The 27,178-nt window shown below is 42.4% G+C and overlaps 1 protein-coding gene across 1 annotated transcript in view; it reads right to left on the bottom strand.

Moving 5' to 3' along the window:
* The window catches only part of C3H3orf20 (chromosome 3 C3orf20 homolog), a 67,653-nt gene that overhangs the window by 33,160 nt on the left and 7,315 nt on the right, over positions 1-27,178 (bottom strand). The window contains exons 3-11 of the mRNA XM_061613425.1: positions 25,143-25,271; positions 23,464-23,569; positions 20,655-20,846; positions 17,663-17,815; positions 13,825-13,945; positions 12,763-12,894; positions 6,841-6,964; positions 2,020-2,236; positions 321-642 (exon numbers count right to left, since the gene is read on the bottom strand). Coding sequence (XP_061469409.1) covers positions 321-642; positions 2,020-2,236; positions 6,841-6,964; positions 12,763-12,894; positions 13,825-13,945; positions 17,663-17,815; positions 20,655-20,846; positions 23,464-23,569; positions 25,143-25,271 — 1,496 coding nt within the window. The remainder of the gene's footprint in view (positions 1-320; positions 643-2,019; positions 2,237-6,840; positions 6,965-12,762; positions 12,895-13,824; positions 13,946-17,662; positions 17,816-20,654; positions 20,847-23,463; positions 23,570-25,142; positions 25,272-27,178) is intronic.

Genomic DNA, 27,178 nt, shown 5'->3' with positions numbered 1-27,178 from the left:
CAGAAGGGCCATCCAACCACTGGAAGGCCTCCTCACCCTCCTTTTGGTTTCCGTTCATATTTTTTGAATTTTGTATTATTCTCAGCACCCATATGATCTAGAAACATGCTTTTAAACATAATTAATATCAACAGAAGGAAGACTTCTGCACCAGACATCAAATGCCATGCTTGTGTAATGCATACATAGATACATAACCAGCACAACTCTTATATTAGTGAACATACTTGTAGCCGCCCTGAGTGCCCTATTGTAGGGTAGAAGGGTGGGATAGAAATATTTTAAATAAATAAATAAAACATATTTAGTGAATAGCTTACCTGAACGCAAGGGGAGGGGCGGCCATGTTGCATTTGTATGTACATCTTTTCTATGGACCACTCAAAGAAAGGGGAGTAAGAATGATTTTGGGGTGATAGCACACAGATCACAATGACTTGATGAGGGTCTCTTGGGGCAGCAACAAACTTTTCAAATTCCAGGTCTGTAATTGATGGGATCTTCACCACACATTTGCAACATAAACCATCCTCCTCTTTGGACAAAATTTTGCGTAGCACAACTGGACAGTCAGTAGGAGAAAATGCCCAGGTATCCAGTGGAAGAACTATACCCTTAAGTGAGGGCAGCTCTGCTTTGGTCCTGTGTGAAGCACATGATATGGTTTTGAGAAAAAGGGAAAGGGGGAAAACAAAGCAAAATAAAGCTGTGACTTGAACCCTTGGTTGGTTGGTTATTTATTGTAAGTATTTTTATACAGCCCTTCAGTCTTATCCACAAGGATGGTTTACAAAGAGCATAAAACAATTAAAATGTAAATAAAAAATAAGCTTAAAGCCAGAAAAGTAATAGAACTAGGACAAAACAGTCTGCAGGGCTAAAACTGCATCTTAAATTTTTGGGAAAATAAGGTCTTTTTGTCTGGCACTGAAAGGACAATAAAGTTGGTACATATGGAGACAGGTGGCCCTTAGGAAGCTGCCTTATACTGAGTCAGACCAAAATTCCATCTAGCTCAGTATTGTCCACACTGACTGGAAGCAACTCTCCAGGATTTCAGACAGGATTCTCCCCAGTTCTACACGGAGATGCTGAGGACTGAACCTGGGGCTGTCTGCATGCAAGGCAAGCACAATGCTGCCCCACTCCCACTCCACCCCACCAGCTGCTACTGCTCCACAAGCTGTTATTGAAAGAACTAGCCAGCCTCTATAATGCTACACCATTGATTTGATTAATTTTATCTTCAGTGATCTGCTTCACCTGCCACAGTGGTCATCATTCACACCTTGACTCATGTCACCGATTAATATCCTTCTTCCAAACCTGCCTCTTCATTTATACCTTACTTACTCTGGGCCAGCCCAAATCATTTCATTGCCTGAGACAAAGACCAGGATGTAAGACTAGCAGTTGAATCTTACTTCGGCACTGGCAACAGGACAGGAGGACACTGGCCAGCAGCCCACATGGCACACAAAACTCTGTCCTCCAAAACCTGACTGCTTCCCAATGGCTGCTCACTCAAATGCTGCAATGGTGGTGCCAGCATGTATCATGCCTGCTGGATTGCATGGCATGGGCTGCCTGCCTCTCTGCCTGCTCATCCAGTGAGGGCTCTCCCGGACGCCACTCTCTGTGGTGCTTTGGGAGGAGGCACCTAGGAGAGACAACCAGCTAGCCCAGGCCAGCAGTAGGCAAGCATGGCCATGCCAGGGGGGAGGGGTTCTGGCTCAGGAGGATGGGAACAGCCCAGGAGGCAGAGGGTATGTGTGTGTGTGTGTTGTGTGTGTGTGCGTGCATGTGTGTGTGTGTGTGAAAGAGAGAGAGACTGCTGCCACCCCTCATCACCCGCCACCTGAGCCACCTGCCTCACTCTGCTTAATAATAGGGACAGACCTGCACCTACTCTGTTTTTTTTATTTTACAAGGGTCATATTTGTAGCCTGCCCACCCACATGATTAGTCCTGCTTCTCTATAGAAGAAGACTCTTTCCCCAAAAACGTAACCCTGCTGACCCTGAGGGAGGCCTTTGTTTTCTCTTGAAAGGCTTGGCAGTGGTAAGTCTCCGTGTAGGGAGTGGTTTGGCACTTGATTTCTGTTTGGCTTCCGACACCTTGGCAGTGGCATCCTCTCTTAGTTTTCGATCCCAGGCCTGAAATGCTGATTCTTTCATCAAAAATTTCACTTGCTTTGAAGGAGTGAGATCAAGCGGATACTCTATACAACATATTCCTGCCATAGAAACCAGGAGGACAATTACAAAGTGCTACAGAAATTAGTGATACAATTATTGTATTAGTTCAAGAAATGGCTCCTTCAGTTCAGGACTTTTTGACCTCTGAGTTACAACATCTGGTTGTACTTACTGCAATCTCCACATCTGCTCAAATGGCAAAATAGGGGCACTGCTTTACCAGAGCTTTGCTGCAGTAGGGAAGAGAAATAAGGGGCATGCAGAACCCCTCCCCCATGTACATACACCCAATGTGTGGGAAAGAAATAGGACCATGACTGCTGGGCATGCCCCAAGCTGCGCCTTCTGTGTTATGCGTATTCAGCTACAACAATATAGCCTATGCAATCAGGAATGGTTGGCCAATCACGGCTGGTGACCTCAACAAAAGGTCTACACAAATAAGGCCCTTTCTCATTAATGGTGGACATGTGACTATGTCAGCATTGCAGAACATGGCCAACAAGCACCGCTTCCATGGCGAGCAACCCTAACAAGAAAAGGAGTCCAAGATGGGTGGGAGTTTCTAAAAAAGGAAATTCTAAAGGCACAATTGCAAATAATTCCGACGGGGAAAAGGTGGAAGACAGCAGAAGAAGCCAATGTGCCTTCACAAAAAGCTTAGAGATGACCTGAAAACAAAAAGGGACACATACAGGAAGTGGAAGGAAGGCCAGGCCACAAAGGAAGAATACAGACAGCTATCACAAAATTGCAGGAATGGCATCAGGAAGGCTAAAGCTGAGAAAGAGCTGAGGTTAGCAAGAGATTCTAAAAGCAACAAAAAAGCTTTCTTCAGGTACATGCATAGTAAGAGAGAGAGAAGAAATGGTGGCACAGCTACTCAAAATGATAGCAGATGACAAAGAAAAGGCAGAAGTGCTCAATTCCTACTTTGGCTCAGTATTCTCCCAAAAGAGGGTCCATGTTCCTCCTGGGAAACGTGAATTTGAAGGGGCAGGATTGGAGCTTGAGATTGATTGACAATATGATCAAGGAATACCTAATCACTTTGAATGAGTTCAAATCTGCAGGGCCCTATGAGTATTGAAGGAACTGGCTGAAGAACTCTTGGAACCACTGTCTATATCTTTGGGAAATCGTGGAGGATGACTGAAGGAGAGCCAATGTTGTTCCTATCTTCAAAAAGGACAAAAAGGAGGAACCTGGGAACTACAGACCAGTCAGTATGGGAAAATTCTTGAGTAGCTTATAAAGTGGTCAGTCTGTAAGCACCTTGAAAACAATGCAGTGATTGCTAGAAGCCAACATGGATTTATCAAGAACATTTTTTGATTGAGTAACCTCCTTAGTAGACTGTGGGAATGCTCTGGACATTATACCTCGACTTCAGCAAAGCTTTTAACAAAGCACCACATAACATTATGATTAGCAAGCTAGCTGAATGTAGGCTGGATGGAAAAACTATCAGGTGGATCCAGTTGGCTACAGAATTACATTCAAAGACTGCTTATCAATGGTTCTTCTCAAATTGGGGAGAGGAAATGAGGGAGGTGCCACAGGGCTCGGCCCCAGGCCTAGTGCTCTTCAACATTTTCATTAATGACTTGGATGAGGAGGTACAGGGAATGCTTATCAAATTCGTAGATAATACAAAATTGGGAGGGACAGCCAATACCCTGCAACACAGGGGAAAAAATCATGGGAATCTTGATAGGCTGGAGCATTGGATTGAAAACAACAGAATGCAGTTTAACAGGGATAAATGCAAAGTGCTACACCTAGGAAAAAGAAACCAAATGCAGAGATATACGATGGGGTATTCTTGGCTCAGCAATACTACATGCAAGAAGGATCTTGGAATCGTTGTTGATCACAAGCTGAATATGAATCAACAGTGCAATGTGGTTTCAAAAACTACAAATATTATTTTAACAGAAGTACAGTTTCCAAATCCCGTAAAGTATTAGTTGTCCTCTATTCAGCACTGGTTGGGTACTGCATCCAGTTCTTTAAGAAGAAAGCAGATATATTAGAACAGGTTCAGAGGAGGGCTACAAGGATGATCGGGGAATGGAAACAAAGTCCTATGAGAAGAGACTGGAAGAACTGGGGATGTTTAGCTTTGAGAAGAGAAGATGGAGGGAAGATATAATAGCACTCTTCAAATACTTGAAAGGTTACCACGCAGAGGAGGACCAGGATTTCTTCTCTATTTATTTATTTATTTATTATTTGATTTATATCCTGCCCTTCCTCCCAGAAGGAGCCCAGGGTGGCAAACAAAAGCACTAAAACACTTTAAAACATCATAAAAACACTTTAAAATACATTAAAACAAAACATCTTTAAAAACATTTTTTTTTAAAAAAGCTTTCAAGACATCTTTTTTAAAAAAGGTTAAAAACACAGACGCCGACTTGGATAAGGTCTCAACTTAAAAGGCTTGTTGAAAGAGGAAGGTCTTCAATAGGTGTCAAAAAGATAACAGAGATGGCACCTGTCTAATATATCTAATATTCAATTGTCCCAGAGTGCAGGACATGGAATAATGGGCTCAAGTTTCAGGAAGCCAGATTTCAACTGAACATCAGGAAAAACTTTGTTACAGCAGTACGATAATGGAACCAATTACCTAGGGAGGTGGTGGGCTCTCCAACACTGGAGGCATTCAAGAGGCAGCTGGGCAGCCATATGTCAGGTATGCTTTAAATTGGATTCCTGCATTGAACAGGGGGTTGGACTTGATGGCCTTATAGGTCCCTTCTAACTCTACTATTCTATGATTTTATGAACCATGACAGGGCCTTCTTGGTGGCGGCAATCAGACACATCAGAAAAACTTCAGGAAGACGCAAACAGTGGAATCATAACTACTTGGCTTCTGATTATGGCCTTTTAGATTTCTGTATAAAATCATACTGCTTTGAAATACCTTTTTAGATGCTCCTCCCACTGGAGGGGGGGAACATCTGTCTCCCTCATTAACTTTCAGTGGGAATTTTAAAATACTTCTGTTTACCCCGGCAGTTGAAGGCTGAAAGTTATTGTGACTGGTGGCCAACATTGTAATTATTTGCTGTTAGGCTATGTGACTATTTTACACATTCATAGGTGTTCTTACTGTTTTTAAACGTTTTAAATATGTTTTAATTTTATGTTTAATTGTATTGTTTCACCACTTTGGTGTGTGCTGCCCCGGGCTCCTTTGGGAGGAAGGATGGGTTAGAAATGTAATACCTAACAGTAAATAATAGAGTGCAATTGCATTTCCCTTCCACACTTCCACACAACCTGCTTTGTGGTTGGCAATAAAGAGAACTGAGAGAGGAGAGAGGCCATTCCATCTATTTGTCCACCTTGTTCCTGGCTGCTCTGCCAACTGTCGGAATAAGCAAACTTGCATGCTTTAGTAGGGAGCTGTCCCCTCTAGCCAGATTTGGGGACACCTCTATGCTTGTTTACTGTGATGTAACTTCCTGTTGACCAAGTGCTATTTCCCCCTTCTCTTCCTCTTCTTTATTAAGAGTTGTTCTCTTTTTGCACAATCTCCATTAAGTCACAGGAGAAAAGAGCCTCTAGTGGCTTCTCTGCCAGAATATCCCAATCACAGACTAAAATCTTTCACCTACTTTTATCTTTTCTCTCTGAGCTAAAGCCTATGTTTCCTGAACATATGAAAGATTGTGAATAAACATTTTAAACGCTTTTTAACCAAAGAAGACTGCCTCTGTTGCTTTTATTCAGCTAGTGTGTATGGGGGGGAAGGTGGGCTGGTTAATTTTCATTCCGTTTTGCCAAGTATACTCTGCTAAGAAATAGAACTACTAAACTGTTTATATCTCATTTAAGCCCATAGCTAACCAGGATGCTGTTTACTGACTCCGGAGGAAGGGATGGACAGTGGAAACAGCTGCAGCTGACTGAATTGCATCCCAATCCACAGACTAAACCCTGGCCCCATCACTGTATAGTTTTAGGTGGCTGATAGAAACCTGATTGTTGCAAAAGACTTACATGATGATTCTCTTTCTGCCAGCTGTTTTGGATATCATTGGGATTTTATTACTGTAATATTCCTTTTGTGTCGTGGAATATAAGCTGCTTTGAGTTTCTCTGAAAATTAGGTTGGGTATTCATTTCCAAAGTAAACATTAATAAATAGATGTGTGCCTTATAGCTCTTTCTGTACTGACTGAACTATTATCCAGATGTTTATTCTAAACAGGCATCTGTGACTCTTTGCTTTCCATTTCTTTCTTAACACACACACATGCAACATGGGAAACATCTTCCTATGCAGGCTTGTGAACTCAGCAGTCATTTCTATTTGAGATTAAATGAAATGAATCTGGAGGTTTTTGTTAAAAATAAAAACAACCATGATGATATGAACAACATAAACACACAAAACTAAAAGAAATTCTGAACTTTTAAATTTTTAGATTTTGAACTTTGAGTGGAAAATGTTGGTTTCAAATTTCAGAGGAACAGCTTAGAATTAGAATTTGGCCACACCAGTCTTCACAGGATGAAAGACAATTTCATTTCAAAAACATTAAATATGTCCAACTTGTACAATCTCAGGATGCAAATTAAATTATATTCAATATAAATACATGACCAACAAAAATTACCATACCTGAGACCATCAAAACACCATTTATAAATTGCTTTACTATCTTCTCAAACCTCTTCTTAATCTCTGCTAAGCTTCTGCCCCACTGACCTTCCTTGTCTTCACTTTCAATGCTTTTTACAGACAACTGTGGAAAGTAAAGAGAAATTGAATCAAGAATATTAGGGAATCTGTTCGGGCCTTTGGAAATTTTATAGTACTGTACTATAAAAACTTCATTGATGGGAATATATGCAGTAATAACATTTACACAGCACATTCCAAGTGTTCAGAGCACCTCATATACCTTATTTCAGTAACTCTTACAACAGTCTTGTAAGGTTAACCAGTATTATTATCCTCATATTGCTCTTGCATCCTGTATATTTCTACCCAGTGAATGTGTGAGAATAAATAGATTTGCTTTACATCAAGGTCCTCTCCAAAACTTTTTTTGTTTTGTTTTTGCGGGTGTATTCTGTAATATTTCATTGATGCAGTAATAGTGCATTCGTGGAAAGGATGGGATCCGTCGGCCAGTGCCACTTCGAAAGCATTCAGTTGACCTAACAGGCAGTATCAATTCAAGTTTGTTCTGTGTCCGCTATCCATTGCTTCTACTGGTCCAATTTTTTCCCTTCTCCCAAATACCAATGTTAATATTGATATTTCAAAAGAAAATATCAATATTTTGAAACAAACTATCTGTATTTTGAAAGGAATTGTTGATATTTTGAAAGGAAAGTGGTTCCGCATCCTCCTCCACTATTATAGACTTGGCTTGCTTCCTCCTCACTTGGAGCTTAGATTATTTGAGTGAAGGTGGGGTGGCAGAATGAGAGAGAGAGAGAGAGAGAGAGGTACCGCTGTGTGGTGCTGTGAGCAGAGCAATATATTCAAGGGAATTTTTGAGGAAAAGAATACGGTATCAGAGAAAAGCTGCTGAAGTTCAGAGGAAACAGGATAGCTCCACAAAGATGGAGAATATGCAGACCACTGAAAAATCCAGTGCTAAATCCAAATTGAGTTGAATTTTTGCCATCTTTAATTAGTGATGGATTTATAATGGACCATCCACAGTCCACACATCATTCTGCTTTATTACTTGTTCTGTGATGCTTCCTCAATATTATTGCATTATTGCTGTCTAGAGGGGCACTCTTGTACTATAGCACCAACAGAAGTGGAACAAAAAAACCCAGAACATTCGTGGTATATAAAGTTACAAGATTCCAGCAGGAAGTTAAGGGACATTCACAGATTAGAAATGGAGCAGTATGTCCACCCCAAAAAGTTTGCAGCCGCAAACAGTATTGAAAGTGGGATCGTGTATAACCACCCCAATACCATCATGAGCACAAATCACTATGAAGGCGCAATACGATAAGGACATCTGGAGGAGACCTATGAGCAACTTAGCTAAAAAAAAGAAGCTCCAGAATATCCCTGTTCCTGTCAAAATGACATCCTTTCTTCCTATCTGTCCACCCACATACACATATTACTCATATTTGGAAGAACCAGGGGATTAGAAACTTTGTGATAAAAGAAATTCAGAACTTCTAAGAAGAAGAAACGTTAACCATCATATCTGCTGCTGGCGCCAATTAGGACTGTCTGAGTGCCTGGCCTTTTCATAGAAGCCAGAAGAAAGAGTCTTCTTGATGTTCCTTCTTAATGGCTTTGGATGTGTCCACAGTGAGAAGCAGACCCTGCCATACAGCAACACTGAGGAGATGAACTCTGTGCTCTGAACTTTCCACCTACCACAGTCAGGACTACTAGAAGTCACCATCACAAGAGGTGGTGATAGCCACTAGCTCAGTTGGCTTTAACAAATGTTTAGACCAATCTGTAGAGGATAGGCTTATCAATAGCTTTCAGCCATGCTACCTAAAGAGAACACCCATGGACAGAGACTGAATAAGCTCTGAATACATACAGGGGTAGGTAACCTCAGATCTGGGGACTCAATGTGGCCCACCAAGCCTCTCTGTCAGGCCCTTGGGACTCTCCCTAAGCCATACCCCCTTTACAACCACACTCCCCACTAGCCCTGATTCACACCCTCCTTGAGTGCTTTTGTCTGGCTGGAAAATGTCCTTGAACTCTGATAATGCCTCTTGCTTCAACTCCATCTGATACGGAGGCTACGCCCCTACCTTCCCAACCATCTGCTCCCATCGGTGGTACATGCCCTGGTCTCCTCTTGCCTGGACTACTGTAATGCGCTCTATGTGGGCTACGGTCCAGAAGCAGCAACTGGTACAGAACGCAGCAGCACACCCAATTAAAGGCAGCAGCCGGCGAGATCATATCACTCCAATGCTAAAAGAGTTGCACTGGTTACCAGTTGCTTACCGGGCCCAATTCAAGGTGTTGGTTTTGACCTTTAAATCCCTATACGGCTTCGGCCCAGTCTATCTAAAGGAGCGCCTCCAGCATCATCAGCTATGCCGCCCAACAAGATCAGCCTCAAAAGGCCTTCTCTCCATCCCATCAGTCAAAACAGCCAAACTGGTGAGGACTAGAGAGAGGGCTTTTTCAGTTGTGGCCCCCACCCTGTGGAACTCCCTTCCAAATGATCTCCGCCATGCCCCTTCCATGATGAGTTTCCGCCAGGCCTTGAAGACCTGGCTCTTCAGGCAGGCTTTTGGGGTTGGTTAGATTTTATCTTCATTGTTTTTAGATTTTTAATGTCTAGGTATTGTTTGCCTATTTTGTACGTCGCCCAGAGTGGCTAGACAGCCAGCCAGATGGGCGACTAATAAATTCAATAAATAATAATAATAATAATGGATGGAGGATAAACAGGAATACTAGTATGTAGAAACTCGCCTACTGTACAAAGGTAAAATTTGCATTTGTTACTCCATCCACTATTGCCTCTGGCCCCACCCACCATTGGCATGTGGTCCCTGCAAGGTTGCCCAGAAGGGAATGCAGCCCTTGGGCTGAAAAAGGAACACATGCCGCTGAAGACAATCATCAGAAGAAGGGAGGGACTGTAGCTCACTGGCAAAGCAGGTGCTTTCCATGCAGGAGGTTCCAGGTTCAATTACTGGCATAATGGTAGCCAATATGGAGCCCTTGACTCCAGCTCCATCAGCAACAGCCAGCATACCCAATGGTTAAGGGTTGTGAAGTTTTAGTTCACAATACCTGGGAGGGCACCATTTTAGGTACCCCCTGACCTGGCATCTCAAGAGGATCCCAGGCAGCCCGTGATGGGGAAGAATGAGATCATGGAGAGCTGTTGTCAGTCAGAGCAGACAATACCAGACTAGATGGACAAAATGTCTTGTCTGTTTTGTCCAATGGAAATGTGACGGATCAATAAAGGGCCCTTGTTGTGTTTGGGTTATTCTGACATAAGCAACACATTTTTCTGAAATCCATGACACTTAAAGTGCACGATTCAGGAGTCAATTTCTCTGGATTCTACACAATGCACTTCAGTTACAATTGCTAGTTTGTAATGAGATGTAAACCACTTTGAGAATTCCTGAAGCACAAAGTGGTATACAAATTAAACGAGTAAGTTACATAAATAAAAAAGCAATACATTTTACAAATAAGGACTCTAAAACATTTTTTTCTTAACACATACACCAACAGCTTATTTTCTTTACATGAAAAAGCCATTAAAAACACATATTTTTATATTGTGTGCATACACGCAAACACATTTTGCATTTAAGAAGTGGAAGCAGTTGCGGGGGGGGGGTGGAATGCCAGCTGGGACAACAATGAATTCTTAATCTAAAGAATGGCCCAATTAACACCAAGTGGCTGAGAAATATGTCATTCAGCCCACCTATGAAGGCAGCCTGTGGGGTAATAAAGCATTTTAATGCAAAGGCTGTCTTTCTACAGAAGTGCATTCACAACATAAATATTTAGAAGAAAGTCCTGAAAATAGGTTCTTAAAGAAAGAAGGTTGCCTTTTATGCAGGTTTTGGTATAGCTCCTGGGGGCTACTATCCAAAGGTCAATGGGACTCTAGGGAAGCAATTTGAAAAGAGTCAAATGTGGCATATCTTCTTTTATTTTTATTAAGAGAGAGACAGGCATGGCTTGCTTACTGGCCTTTATAGAAGAGTTAGTTTTTGCTGATAAGCATAAAATCTGGCTACAGGGATGTGTTTGCTAAAGGGCACAGCACGATAATGCATAAAGCTTAAGGCAATGTGCCAGAAGACTCAGGGCCAAACTATGCATGATGCAAAATGTTTTGTTAGGAATCACATCCATGGAGGACTGCACTCAGTTCTGGTCACCTCACCTCAAAAAGGCTAATATAGAGCTGGAAAAGGTTCAGAAAAGGGCAACCAAAATGATCAAGGAGTTGGAACAACTCCCCTCTAAGGAAATAACACAACATTTAGGAATTATATGTTTAGAAAATAGGTGAATGGGGGTGGGGATACATGACAAAGGTGGATAAAATTTTGCATGGTGTGGAGAAAGTGGCTGGAGAGAAGTTTTTCTCCTGTTCCCTTATTACTAGAAGTTGTGACTATCCAATGCGACTGCATGTTGGAAGATTCAGAACAAGCTAAAGGAAGTACTTCTGTGCACGGCACAAAGTTAAACTATGGAATTTGTTCCCACAAGAGGTAGTGACGGCTTTAAAAGAGGATTAGACAAATTCATGGAGGAAAAGGTTATTAATGGCTGCTAGCCATGAAGTCTATGTTCTGCCTCCACTGTTGGAGGCAGTATGCTTCTGAATGCCAGTTGTTGGGAATTACATGTGAGGAGAGTCCTGCTTGCAGACTAAGGGCATCTGGCTGGCCACTGTAAGAAAAGGTTGCTGGACTATGTGGGCCTTTGGCCTGATCCAGTAGTGTTCTTCTTATGTTCTTATTTTTAATTTTCATTTGCAATTCAGCATGCAGGGAGGGGAGGTGTCATCTTTTGCTTCCCTACCATCATACAGTGAAAAATTACCCCCCACCAGCCTGCTGTAAGCCTCCCAAAATAGGTTCCATTGGTGCTAAGTGCCATGTATATTTTGGCCCCCATACACACTAACTGCCCAGGGCTTATATTTTTCAGGCCACATCTAAGGAGTTGGAAGATCCTCTGGTCGAAGTCTTTGGAAAGAGACAATCCCAAGAGGGACAGTAAGACAATACTTGTATTGTACTACAGATGATTCCACAACTAAAATCCTCTGTAGCCAACAGACCTAACAAATCCATCCATATTAGTCATATATGGATTGCTTCTCTCTTCACAGCAGCTGTAATATTATGGTTACAGTCAAGATATGTACTATGATGATGGGGCATCCCTTGTGATGAGACACACTGTGTGAGTGTCACGCAAAAATATCACTACAAATGTGATCAACAAAACTTTATTATTCTGAGCAGAAACAACCAAACTAAAATGACAGTCCTTCGTACTTTGGATTTTAGTAGTGCCTATGCAGTTTGTTGTATGCTATTTTAATTGGTTTTTCTATTTTTAATGTTTTATGAGAATTTATTGTGTATTTGTTAGCTGTCTTGGGAATTTACGTTGAGGAATAATCTATAAATTAGATTAGAGTAATAAATAAATAATAATATGAAATGCTATCTGAATCTATATGGAGGTAGGGTTTTGTATTCCAAAATGATAGAATAATGGAAGAGGAATTGATGTATTGGACAAAATTAAATCTAGGGCAAGTTTTTAAATGTTATTTCTAGAAAGTCCCCTCAGGATTATTAAAAGGGAACTTTTTTTCTTTAGATAAGTTTTAATGTGACTGATCCAAGTCAATGGACAAGCAGTTACTAAATACCCTATTATTAGTCATGTGATGTTGCTGATATTAAAAGTCACTGTTAATGTGTCCAATGTATTGTATAGTTATGTTTTCTGTTTGTATGTTTTATGAAGGCAAATAAAAATAACTTTAAAAAAAGTTACTTCCATTCTGTGGCTTCTCACCTGCTTCTCAGCCTTGAATCCATGTGGGCATCCAGGTCTTACCAATGACAAGGTGATGGTTTCATTTTGGGAGGTAAAAGTAATTGTCATGGTATTTTGATTAACAACCTTGAGTTTTAACTGTTCATTTATCTAAGGAACAAAAAAGGAACAAGTCTTAGGGGCTGATTCACACAACTGGCATTTCCTACCATCATCACACTTATGGGGTTGGATCCAAGGTTAGTCCTATTCAGAGTAGATCCATTTAAATTAATAGACATAACTAACTTAGATTCATTAATTTCAATGGGTCTACTCTATACTTTAGTTGGATGCAGCCCTTCTTTCCCACATCTATGCAGCCCTTCTTTCCCTCAACCAGAATTGATGCATATAGGGTGAAACTATGTGGAATGTTAACCAAATTTGGGAGGCTACATATTGGTTAGGCTTCACATCATTACTATGACTCTGATGGGGAATTCTTGACTTTATGTCCACAGCAAACTCAAGTCTTAGACAAATGAGGTCCAAACTAGATGTGACGTTAGATGTGCAAGTGCCAGTAACAAGCTAAGCCATGGTTTGATTAACTCATGATTTTCAAACCCAGGCTCACAGTTTCTATTCCAGACCAATCACAGACAATACACCATAAAACAAACCTTAATTACATGGTTCATGTGGAGCAAAACGAACCACAAACCTAGGTTCAGATGACACACTAAGCCAAACCGTGTCTTGGCTCCCAGCAGCACAACCGCAGGAGGATTCAGAGAGGAGCACACAGCTGTGACCTCTCCTCTGGGAAGCCTCATGCCAGTGCATTTGCACTAAGCCATGGTGTGAGCCAACTCAATGCCTGATGGCACTGCTGGAGTGTGTAAAATGTGACTCTGGGAACCAACAGGAGCAAACCATAATCTGGGATCTCTGCCTATTGTGTCTCTAAACTAGAACACACTTAGAGATGTTTGCAGAAACAGCTGAACCCAAGAGACAGCTGTTCTGAAGATGTAAAGTTTTTGCAGCTTTCCCAGTCGGAGAACAGTGGCGGTTAGCAAGAATTCAGTTAGATACCTGAAAATCTAATGACTGCAGAACTTGGTTTTTGGAATACCAGCTCCAATGCTGGGTTAAATAGCCTTCCTTGTCCCTAACGGTTCCTCCTTCATTATTCATCAACAGTGCTATTGAACAGCTGGGGGAGAGTAAAAACAGTTAAACCTTGCAATTTAACACTAATGGGGCAGTTGATCGCAATGCATATACACAGCCAAAAGTTCTGACTGTAGTGAATGCAGTCATATTGAGAAATCCATAATAAGAAACTCACTGTCCCTATAGTTTTAATATCCTCAATCAATGTGATTGAACAATGATATTCATGGCCCGTGGCCAGCAGATGTTATTATACATACCACATCTAAACTATCCTGATGTCTTAGTGAGGCTTTGCAAGCAGAAGATACTTCCCGCTGTGGCACTAATGTGGATATGTTGGTACAGAATGTCTTGTGGTTGGCTGTATGTTTCTGTCCCCATGTAGTAGAGCAAAGCCGTCTCCCAACACTGGCATCACTGCAACTTTTCTAGGTGGGGCTAGGGCGGGTTGGCAGCAAGGTTCGGGCTGTATGGATGCACCAGGAGAGCCAATCTGGTGTTACTGTCTAAGTACACATTCAGGTTCTAGGGCACAGAAAAATAGTGGCACTGCTCTCCTTACACCGGCATTGCTCCAGCTTATCCAGATGGAGTGGGCCTGGGCAGCAGCAAGATTAAGGCTGCACAGATGCAGGCCACATCAACACCATACATTTAAAGCACTATGGTACCACCTTAAACAGTTTAGGATCTATCTCCCTTTATCTATGAGATATCGTGGATTCTTAAGGAAAACTTTATTAATTACATCAAGTCACATTCCCAGCCGAACCTCTTCTCCTTTGCTCTCTCTTTCCCAGCTCCTCCCCTCAACTACTGGACCCTGCTCAGGACAAACTCCTTAAGCTCAAACTTATTATTAGCTGAATGCAACAAACAGTTATGGTTTTCCCCAAAGAATCCTGGGAACTGTAGTTTTTTAAGGATGCTTAGCACTGTTAAGAGAACCTATTCTCCTATCACAGCTACAATTCCCAGAGTGGTTTAACAGTCAACCTTCTTCCCAGGGAATTGTAGCTCTGTGAAGGGAATAAGGATTTCCCAACATCTCGCAGCACTCTTGACACACTACAGTTCCCAGGATGTTTGGGGGGAAGGTATGACTATTAAAGTGGTATCATGAAATGGAAATGGCCTGCCTTTAAGTCGATCCCGACTTATGGTGACCCTATGAATAGGGTTTTCATGGTAAACGGTATTCAGAGATGGTTTTATCATTGCCTTCCTCTGAGTCTGAGAGGCAGTGACTGGCCCAAGGTCACACAGTGAGCTTCATGGCTGTGTGGGGATTCAAATCCTGGTCTCCCAGGTCATAGTCCAGCACCTTAACCACTACACCACACCAGAGCTTGGAAAAGTTACTTTTTTGAACTACAACTCCCATCAGCCCAATTCAGTGGCCATGCTGGCTGGGGCTGATGGGAGTTGTAGTTCAAAAAAGTAACTTTTCCAAGCTCTGCACCACACTGGCTCTCTAAAGTGGTATCATAGTGCTTTAAATATGTATGGTGAGGATATGGCCTGCATCTGTGCAGTCTTAATTTTGCTGCCGCTCAGGCCCGCTCCATCCGGATAAGCTGGAGCAATGGCAGTGTCTAGAGGTGAGCACCACAGTTCTGCCCCATCTGAGGGGCCACTTCTTTTGTGTGCCATAGAAATTATTAAACTTGACTAGTTGCATATATTTACATAACTGCATGGTTTATTCTTTGAATGGTAAGTCAGATGGTAAGTCTAATTATCCCTTCCTTATTCCCACAGGCATACCAGACAAACTCCCATTTTAGGGGTCTCTACCTTCCTTATCCCAGCTTCTCGGTGAGATTTTCCTGATCTCTACAGCTGCTGTGCTTCTGTTCTGAGTGCTCTTGGCTCCCCAGGAAACCTCACATGTGACATGAAGCTAGTTCAGGCCTAAGCCTTTTATGGCTCCAGAACTGTACTCTGCTCTCCCTCAAACAATCCCCTTTTCAAATGCATTCCAAATCCTCATCAGTCTCATGACCTTTTTCTCCCTGAGTAACACCATGTAGCAGAACCATTAGTTACACCCAGTAGGGCTACGCTTTTAACATCTGCCATTAACAGCTTTCTATATCACACACTTTAAAGACTGAGAATCAGGATAATTAATTAATTAATTAATTCCCTCATATAAAAGGAATGATGGATGGGAATCATAACAATAAATGGCCAGTAACATCAGCCTAAATCTAGACTACTTGATTTTAAAAGTCTACCACAAACAATAAGGCACATTTGATTTAATTGGGGTTATCGACCTTGGCTTTTCTGTCCATGTCACTGATTAGTTATGTGACCTTGAGCTTTTTTGTGTTTCCTGTTTATTCATCTTCAATATTGAGATAATGCCTCTCCCACATGATACCTAACAGGTCCAGGAAGGGAAGACATTTCTATAGGCATTCATTAATATCTTTAGAATGCCATGGTTACTTCTACCACCAAATGAAACCTTTCGCGAAGGATTTTTGAACCATCTAGGCCTATGGGAAACCTGTGCCAGTATCACTATAATCAATTTATTCTGGGTGACCATACAGTGGTCTTACGGAGAGCGTGGCTGGGGTCAGGATTAGGATGGCCATAAATCCTACTTTACAGAAGGCAGTCCTGTGAAGGATTATCACAGAGCAGTCCTCTATTAGAAGATTCTCTATTTGAAGGACTGTCCAGACTAAGTCCAGTTTAAAGAAAAACAAATCACAAGAAGGGAGAGGAGAGCCCTTGAAGTTGCTCATTAACAGTCAGCAGCTGGACAGCAGTATGAGTAGGCGCACTAGTCAGCTGGTCACAGTTTTCCCCCACTATGGTGAAATAGATTGTAATCAGGGGTGGCTAATGTGTGCCTCCAGATGTGTTGAACTACAATTCCCATCATTCCTGACCATTGGACATTTTGGCTAGGGCTAACAAGAGTTGGAGCCCAACAACGTTTAGAGGACCACAGGTTCCCCACCCAAGATTTAAATTATAGTAATTAGTTCTAAATTTGTATCTATACATATAAATCAGCATATGCGATTTTCTTGCAGATTGGTGTTCTTTTTTGTGGATGCATTTTGCTTTTGATCATTCATAAACAGTAAGTGTACATGTGGTGGAGCGTCACTGCTGCTCACCCGAATGGCTGGGGTGAAGTGGGGCTGTGGTGAGGTTGGGGCCAGTGGAGACTGGTGACTCCAATGTCAGTGGGGCAGTGAATCCTCTCTGGGTTTCAGTCTGAGCTTTCAAGGAGCTGTCCAAGGTGCTTTCAGCATATTCAACAAGTCCTTTAGAGTTCAGACTAAAACCCGGAGTGGATTCACTGCTGCACTGACATCGGAGCCACCAATCTCCACTGGCTGAGGCCATGAAGGTATACTAGTGGGAACGCCAGGCTGCCTGTCCCATTGGTGCACCACACAGCCCCGTCTCTGTCCCACTCTGTCCAGATGTGCAGCAGTAACACCAGGGTCAGGAGGGCAACTGCACGGCTCTGCCCCACCACAGGTGCAACTACTATGAGTGGCCAACCTAGCCAGGGTTGGTGTAATACGATGCAACTATATATTCTTTAATGGCACAACACGTTTCCACTACTGTTTTGATGGTGCTGCTCCTAGTCACTGGAGCTAGTCACCTCTTCTGGTTTAGTCATTCAAACATCGGTACCCAGAATCTAATGGACACTTGGCTGTTGCCTTTCTTCCTCCCTTAGACCAAACATTTAGAATCAATTAATGCCACTTACCTGGCTTTAAAGCAATAACGTACACACAATTGGCCCTGTGACGTAAATGTACCTAGAAGTGTTTGACTTGGAGCATCCTGAAACAGAAGGGTGACTGTTTTTCCTACACAGCATATGGGAAACTGGCAGACCGCAACATTTCCTGACGGATAACTTTGACATGAGTCAAGTAATAACATTTCTCAAGGCATTCATCCTTGTTATTCAAGGCATTTATCAAGTTATTCATTGTGGATGGGTGGGGGTGGTATAACAATACCATTTCATTCTGTTGGACCTCTGAAGTGAGCTGCTTCCAATATGATTATTTCGTCATAGATACATGAGGGCTACGTTCATCAATCACTGTCTGGCTACATAGATGTGACGATTACATGAAACACTCTTTAAGATACAAATATATATAGGATTTCTCTTAGACGTCCACATTTTCAAACCTGGGTAACTGGTGGACTCCCATGTTGGGAAAACTCAATGTGAGTTGGGCCATGAGTAACCAACACACGTTTGGCCTCTCAGATGTAGCAACTGAAAATGGATTCAAACCCCTCAGAGTATCAGGAGTTGCTCAATGGCTGCCCCATGTGGTAGACCACTGAATTGCAGGTGGCAGCTTCTCAGGTCATACTGACAGCCAGTCAGGCTGGCTATTGGATCCTGCTGGACAGGGAAGCATATGAGAGGGCTTGCTGCTCCACTTGAGCTTTGCTTGAGAAACAAGGTCTTCTTGTGCTCTGGTGTGTTCCTGTATCCTTGGCTGGGATGTTTGGCATATTTCTTGACCCTGCCTGATCCTATCATGATTCTGGGTCCACTCCACAGACAGACTAGAGGAATGTGGTATGACTTGAAACAACCTTATTCTTCAGCGCTTAAGGCAAATGTGCAACATCTTCTGGGCCTTTGGAACTGCCTGGTTCATGTGATCTTAAGGCAAGTCCTCGAATTACCAACTTCTGTTACTAATGGAATACAGTAGGGCCCCGCTTTACAGCGCTTTGCTAATGTGGCAGTCTCAATTAGATGCAATTAGACTAAAGCCCCACTCATACGGTGCTTGTTCCGCTTTTACAGTGGTTTTTGGGCATCACGTGCCATTCTATTAAATGAGTTCCGCTGTTTTTGCTTTTGGGTGGGGGTCCGGAACGTAACCCACCGTATGAGTGGGGCCCTACTGCATCTCTAAATTACAAGCTCCTTCACTATAGGTTCTGTGATTCTGACTTACTCTTGAGCCCTGACTACCGGCTTCCTCCTCTAACCAGCTTCTGGTTCCCATCTCCTGATTCACCACAGAATTGTTGCCCATGGCCGGGGGGGCAGGGGGGGGAAGAATCACATGTTTAAACACCTTGCAAGTGAAAAGCTAACACATTAGCTTAGCCTCCTCTCTGATGTGCTAGCTTTCCACATGTAGGGAGAATAGCAAGCATGTCCTCTAATGATTATTTCTGTAATCATTGCCCCAGGGCCTCTTGTATCTTTTTTGTATGCAGATCCTTGCTTTAATTGCTAATGGTGAAGCTTCATGCAAGTAAAGCCTGTCTGATGGAGTATAGGGTGCCTCTGTCTGGGAAGCAGCCTGCCTCAAAGGGATTATTTCACTGACATCTTCATAAGCGCCACAACAGCAACTAAATCTATTAGCCAAAGTGATGAGCTAGGAAAAGGGGTGATGTAAAGGTCTCAAAATGAGGCCTTTGTGTTTAACACACTCTGTTAGAAAGCAGAAACTGACAAATGGAATCGTTTGAACTACAAAAGTGATATGAAAGCCTGCACTGTAAGAGTTTTTCATTCTTAATTCCCAGTTCAGTGGAAAGATCAAATAGAGCATGTGCTTCTGTGGAACAACTCCAAATGAACTACAGCCAAGTAGCTGTCAAGGAACTTCAGGGAAGGGGGAGAAAAGAGAGCAAGAGTGCAAAGGATTTTAAATAGCTTAGTCCTATGCTCTTGCAATGTAAGCAGAGGCTTGAGCAGCAACAGCTAAATTAACAGTACTTGAATTACATCATCTCCCTTACCTTTTGTGCTATCGCCCCCTTGCCTACTATTCTGAGAAGGCTACATTGGAACCATTCTTTAGCAAGCACTGAGGGGAGTTGGGGATTGCAGCTTGTAGATTTTGTTAAGGCTCCCCTTTGACCTCTTTTCCTGCCCAAAATTTGGGGCATTGTAAAGTGACACCCCAAGGAAAGTGAACCCTAGGGTCCTCTGCCACCCCTCACATCCAGGACTTCTATGATGGGATTTTCCCTGTTCTGATAATTTATTGTTTTGTGGGTTTGCTCTGTCCTGAGCTCCACACCTCCCAGGTGCCAACTAGGAGAATGGCTAAAACTAATTCCAGAACTAGAGCACCACTGTTCACTGCAGGTTGTCTTTCCTTCAGCTCATTTTCATCCCGACTTCCACTAGTGCAACTTCCACCCTCTCTTCCACCCCCTCCATGCACCCCATCAAACCTGCTCTAGGTGTTCCTCCAACCCTCCAAAGTAAGCCTCTCAATTTGTCCTACAAGGCCATTTGGGGCAAGCCCACCTGTCCTACACCTAACATCGTATATGACGTCATGTGTGGAGCAGGTAAAGATGCAGCTGGGCAAAAAAGATGCTTGTAGGCCCTACTGATTGGTGGCACCCGCGAAGCCCGGTGCCTAGCATCCTGTGCAGCTCTTTGCAAGCTCCTCAATCAACACTTCAAGCATTCCACCCAGTTCAGGGGGCATTGCTGGGCCCCTATGAGCACACTTACAGATCTAGTGCAACTCTGAATTGTATGAAAAACTGCCAACCAAGAAGTCACAATGAGTTCTGTAGCTGAACTAATAGGAATCCCAGGTCCCATACAGTAAAGATCAAATAAAACACCAGCCAATCATATTTCCCAAATTCTATACATTTCTAGCAGCCTCAAGGTTTCTGTTCGTTTGCCTTTGTAAGTGCTGAAATAAATCCAGCCCTTTGTTGCCTAAGAAAACTAAGGATACTACAGCAAGGATGATCCGTCAGGGAAGGAAAAGAAGAACTTCTTCCCTTTCAAACGCCGCATCTCGGAGGCTACCAGGGACAGCGAAGCTCTTTTCAAAGCCTGAGATGGTGACTTGTGGATAGTCATGTAATTTCTCAGTATTAGGGGTCTTGTATGGCCTTTTGCTATGGCTGCAGCCTTCTCCTCCTCTCTAAAAGGGACAGAAACAATGTCAGTGTATCTTAGGAGATATATGTATTAGTAGAGTCAGACCTCCAACAGATAGAATAAAACTGATACTGTTCTCAGGAAAATTATTTTTCAACTGTGCTCACATTCTGGCTGCCAGAAAACTGCAACATGGCTGCCAGCAGTTTTTTCTATAGGGCCAAGGAAATGAAAGGGGCTGAAACTTAGAATTAATTCACACATAAATGTATGATGGCCACTTCAGAGAGCTAGTCTAACATAGTGTCTAAATGGCAAACTGCAATTGCGTCAATGCCATTAACACAGAGAGGCTGCACTCCTAACCCCACATACCAGGGAGTAACTTTCATGGAATTCAGTGTGAGTTAATTCTGAGTAGATGTAGTTAGGATTGCAGCCTTAGTTTTGAAAGTTTAAGCAGCATATTGGAACATATGGGTAGAGGGAACTGCCGTACCCCAGGATTGGGGCCACAGCATGGGAAGCGGTTAAGCCTTCACCACCCCATCATTCCAGTGGAATTCCTCCCCAGAACCTGCTACAGACCCCAGATGGGAAGCTCCCATTGACATCAGTTCCATTGGTGGGCAAGTTTTCACTTCTGAAATGGATTTTTAGCTAATAACCATTTCATGTTTTGAAATGCACAGTTAGAAAAGGAATTGTTGCTCCTCTCTTGAATAGCGGCATAAAGGAAAGGAAGGGAGACAAATACACCATTCCATAAGAGCTGCTATCATTGGTGAGGGGGAAGGTTCCAACACTGATTGCTACCTCTTTACACTATTGACCTCAGTGATTTTCTTCTTTCACACTGTTTGCAATTTTACTATTAAATTGTGTCACTGACCCACTCAATACTTTCTAATGGTGGATAAAACAATCTTTAATTTCCCCACTTATCATCATCAAAACAAGGGTCCATATAGTGCAGCATTTTCTTTCCCACAGTAGCCAATCAGAGGCTTCCAGGAAGCTCACAAGATCAGCACAATAGCAATAGCCAACTCCTGTCATAGCTCCCAGCAACTGATTCAGAATTCCCCTTTGGGGAATAAATATGCATTTATTACATTTATATCCCGCCTTTCCTCCAAAGAGCCCATGGTGGCATACAAGGCTCTCCCTTGTTTAGCCTCACAACAGTCCTATGAGGTATGGTTCATGCATAGCTTCATGGCTTTGAACCCTGGTCTAGAGTCCAACACCCTAACCACTACATCACACTGGCTTAGGGTTGCCAGGCTCAGGCCCTGAGATTGATCCTGTATCTTTAGGAGAAGAGAAAGTCAGCCAAGTGCAGGTGTTCTTGCAACACTGTAATGGGAAAAACCACAAGGTGGAATTTTCCCTTCCCCCTGCACAACTTTTAAAGATACAGAAGACCTCTTGGTTGCCAGGCCTGGCCTCCAAGAGGTCTTCTGTATCTTTCAAAGTTGTGCAGGGGGAAGGGAGAATTCCATCTTGTGGTTTTTCACATTACATCGTTGCAAGAACACCTGCACTTGGCTGACTTTCTCTTCTCCTAAAGATACAGGATCAGTCTCAGGCCCTGAACCTGGCAACCCTACACTGGCTCTCTTTTAATTTGACAGAAGAGCCGCTTAAAGTCCTCTTTGGCTTCCCAGTTTCTGGTTGATTCTTCCAGCTATATTCTGCAAAGAGGACTAGATGCTTTCAAGAATTTTGAGTATTAGCTGAGCTTTTCAAAAATCAAAACAAGTGTTGGGTGCCAAATTCTGCACTGAGCAGTGGGCACACCCTGGAACCCTGAGCTATGCTTATAATCCTGCATTAATGCCACATGAATATTTTCCAGAAAACTGAGACTATATCACAGGAGAAAACCTCCTCAAACAGTCCAGATTAATGTTATTCTGTTTATATTGTCAAAATATTGTACCTAACAGGCACAGGACAAGAGGGAAATTTACAATGCATTGTCATAAGTCACTGCAAAATATTCATCTATAGTGAATCAGGGTCCACTGCTCAGTTGTGCCTTGACCTAAGCTGGGTTGCAACAGCAGTGCTACCACAATACAAATATATTATTAAAATATTAAGATGTAGGGCTCCTAAAGATATGTTTGAGCCAGTGGTGCCATCAGCATAGGACTTTGGGGCAGAAATCTAGAGCCTCAATGAACAGGATGAGCAGGAGGGCCCCCCAAATACTGCAAGGATGGCTTACTACATTTTGAAGTAAACGAAGTAACACACATTACCATCTAAAGGTGAGGTAGCCCATAAAGCCATGACATTCAGAGATGACCTAACTGTGCCACTCATCTTGAGCTGAAGGTGGGCCCTGGTGGGTCTGAAAAGGTTGGCATCTACTGGTGTTTAAGACTCCATGTTCAATCCCTGTCCTCCATTAAGGCTCTCAAACTGCAGGGAAAGATCTACCCTTAAGACTCTGGAGAGTTATTGGCAGTCAGAGAACCAAATCCAGGCCTGGATGGATCAGTGTTCTTCTGACTCAGTATAAGACATCTCCCTATGCATCATGCTGTTATAGAAGTGAGGTAGTGTGGTGGGCTTCCAGCATATTAAAACAACCTGTGATCTTGGTCTGCTGTTAGATATATGTATCAGATATATTTGAAGATGCTTACATATGCTGGCAAATTTCTCGGAGCATGTCTCTAGCTTCAGGGCATGGGTCAAGTCTGTCATCGTAACCCACATCTCTCTCTTGAAGAGTACTACCCCCACCTTTACCTCTAAGCAGACCTGAAATATATGTATTGGGAAAGAAAGATTAAAGTAGCTCTCCACAAGTAAAGTGGCTCTCCACAAGACTCTCAGTATACAGTATCTGTCAAGAACATCAGTGTCTAATAGGCACCTAATACTTTTTCTATCAAGCTTGTCCATATATTGTAAGACAACAGAAAATATGAACAGAATCCTAAAGAACTCAGAACCACAATATTGACAAGGTTTGGCTCCCCACCCAAAATAGCTTTTTTTGTTTACTTTTGTTCATATATTCCGTTTTGTTCTGTACAGCTTATGATACTTCTAACATTTCTAGAAGGTGTTTGTGGAAGGTGCATTTTAGTAACCTTTTGTCTGTTATACATAACATTACTTTATATTCTCCTCACAGAGCTATAGATCACTGAGTGGTGTAATAAGCAAGCCCTCTTCCCAGGGAACTCTGGGAACTGTAGCTCTGTGGGGGGGGGATAGAGTCTCCTAACAACTCTCAGCACCCTTAACAAACTAATGTTCCCAGGATTCTTTGGGGAAAGCATGACTGTTTAATGTGGTATGATACTGCTTTAAATGTATAGTGCAGATGGGGATATTGTGTATCCTTGTCCCTAATAGAAGCACTCCTATTTAGAGTTCCATCCAACCAGCCATGCCTTCCTCTCAGATATTATTAGCTGTAAGGAGCTAGAGCAGGACATCCCCCCCTTTCTTGTTCTTCTCTCTCAGCTGACAGTCAACATTCTGTGGTTACTGATCATGCTCAGTCCTCAGTAGGGTCAGGGGAGAAATTCAATTCAGCTTGCATTTGATTGATACATCAAATCTGCACTTTCCAAAACAGTGTGAGAACCAAAATATAACCATCCTTCAAAATTCACACTCATGCGAACTTTGCGATGCAGTTCGCCAACCAAACTATGTTTACAAAAATGCATATATTATGGGAAAGTGTCCATAAAAATTAACATATGAATGACAATAACATTAAAATGCATTGTGTGAGGAGAAATTGCTTGTGTTTATTATTCAAAACTGCATACAAAAATGTGTTTATTAGAAAAAATTCACACTAAAATGCTGATGAATTTTCATGAGCATCTTTTTTTAAAAAATGCAAATTGATGCAGAAATTTGGAGAACTGAATTTGAGACTGGAAAAATGAGAAACTGAAATTAGAGAACTGAAATTGACAGATCCTTCCATCCCGAGTCCTCAACAGACTGTTTTAGGGGGGAAATTTGCCCCTTTAAGTTCCCCCCCCCTAAATATTTTTGTAGTTTTGCCAACCTTGGAGTTTTCCTTGATTTTCCATGTCTCTGTTTGTGTTAATATCTTATTGGCACCACCTGAATTGGCTATTTGAGGGAAAGGTGATGGTTACTTATTACGGACCGTAATGACAGCAAATATTCTTAAAATAAACTGATTTTTACTTCATTGCAATTCAATCTTGAATATATCCAAAACTAGGCATTTCCTCCCCATACACTCATCCATGGAACCTTGAAACAGTTTCCCTGCTTTAGTTACATTAGATTCCATGTGGAACATTTACTAGAAAAATATATTTACCTGAGCTCTTTTGTGACTTGCTGTCTTTCAGTGACAATGAAAAGCAAAGACAGGACATCGACATCTGCTGTATAAGCTGGGTGGTGGAAGAAATAGGAATTGCTGGAGCTGCTGGTACTATGCCACGTCCTGAAGCAACAAAGCACAAGCTGCATTATTTCTAAACTCAAATTATTTTTAAAATGAAAGAATGATAGAGAAGAAGAAGTGAATTGCCTCAGAGGCACCACCACATCAGTGAAGACAACCAGAAAGGGCAACCAAAACAATCAGGGGAATGGAGCAACACACGTGTGAGGAAAGGTTAAAACATTTGGGGTTTTGATAGAGGTGTATAATATTATGCATGGTGTGAAGAAACTGGAGAGAAAAAAGTTTTTCTTCCTCTCTCATTGTGCTAGAACACAGGGACGTGCAATGAAGGTGAACGCTGGAAGATTCAGGACAGATTAAAACAACAACCACTTCACACAGTGCATAATTCGACAATGGATTTCACCCCACATGATGTAGTAATGGCCACCAACCTGGATGGCTTTAAAAGAGGAACAGACACATTCATGGAGGATAAAGCTGCTAGCCATGATGTTGCTGGGAGTCACAAGTAGGAAGAGTGCTGTTGGAAGCAGGGCTTGTGGGCTTCCCTTTGGGGCATCTGATTGGCCACTGTGAGAACAGGATGCTGGACTAGATGGGTCTTTGGCCTGATCAAGCAGGCCTCTTCTTAGGCTCTTAAAGGGAGTCCTTGGAGAGTTAAGGGTCACTGTTCCTAAATTCAGAAGTGGCTTCCACTCCTGTTTCCATCCCAGGCCTTTGATTTCAAGGAGAGCAAGCCACTTATATGTGCTGTATAGAATTTGAGCACCTGTGCAAACTGAGATAATAGCTTTTTATATTATTTTACGCCAGTCCATATCGTATTTAATTGGACCAAAACCCCTTCATTTTAACAGGCATTTGTTTAAGACTGCAAGATTTGTCTGTTCAGATTACAGAGCCCTAAGACAAGGACCTAGCCATGCCATTGGTCTTTATTACTACAGTGGTTGCATCCACACCATACATTTAAAGCATGTGACCTCCACCGAAGAATTCTGGGAACTGTGGTTTTTTAAGGGTGCTGGGAATTGCAACTCTGTGAGGAGTAATCTACAGTTCCCAAGGTTGTTTGGGGGAAGACACATGCTTTAAATGCATGGTGTGCATACAACCATTGTTACTTAGTTGGATCCCATTTGGACATAAGACAGCAAACTGTGCTGCATGCAATCCTTCCTTAGAAATAACTCCCACCATGCACAGTGGGGCTTTCTTCCAGGTAATGGGTACAGCTTTGTAACCTTAAAGATTTAGGGTTGTATCTTATGCAACAGACTTCTGCTCTAGAAATAGGACTTTTTCTTCCTCTGCTCCCCCCTAAAACCACACCCATCACAAAAAATGTTCTGGGGATTAGGGGACCCTCTGAAGGTGTTGGGGCCTTCAGAAAGGAGGAGAAGGGGTAGTTCCAACCCAGAGTGGAAGTCGAATTGTGTGATATTTGATTTCATGTTAAGACTGCAATCCTGCATCCACTTGTCTAGGAGTAAACACTGCTGAACTCAACAGTGTGTACAGAATTGTGGTGTTGGGCAGCTGCAATCCTAAACAGACTTCTCAGGTTCCAGGCATAATGGGACTTCAGATTCCAAACAGGATTGCACTGAACAAAAATATTTTCTCATGCATGGGGAAATGACAGATCATGTATTTTTAAAGGTATCATCCTTTCCCAGACAACTAAACATGCATGCAGATTTTCCCCTACCCCCATCTCTAGGGATTTGCCTTCTGGCTGCATGTGTAGTTGTGTTGAAATCTGCAAACTGTGATAATGTAGAAACACACTTTTAGCACTCTGTGAATCAGTGTGCTGGATTTTACATAGCTTAAAGAGGGGTGTTGAAACAGGAACCAATCCACTTCTCCCTTGGTGAAGTCTTAAAAGGCTTTCATTCATTTAGCACTGCAAAAATAATTATGTACTGGCAAGACTG

This window comes from Rhineura floridana, chromosome 3, assembly GCF_030035675.1.
Source record: "Rhineura floridana isolate rRhiFlo1 chromosome 3, rRhiFlo1.hap2, whole genome shotgun sequence".
NCBI classification, from domain to species: Eukaryota; Metazoa; Chordata; class Lepidosauria; order Squamata; family Rhineuridae; genus Rhineura; species Rhineura floridana.
This window is presented reverse-complemented; position numbering and strand designations above follow the sequence as displayed.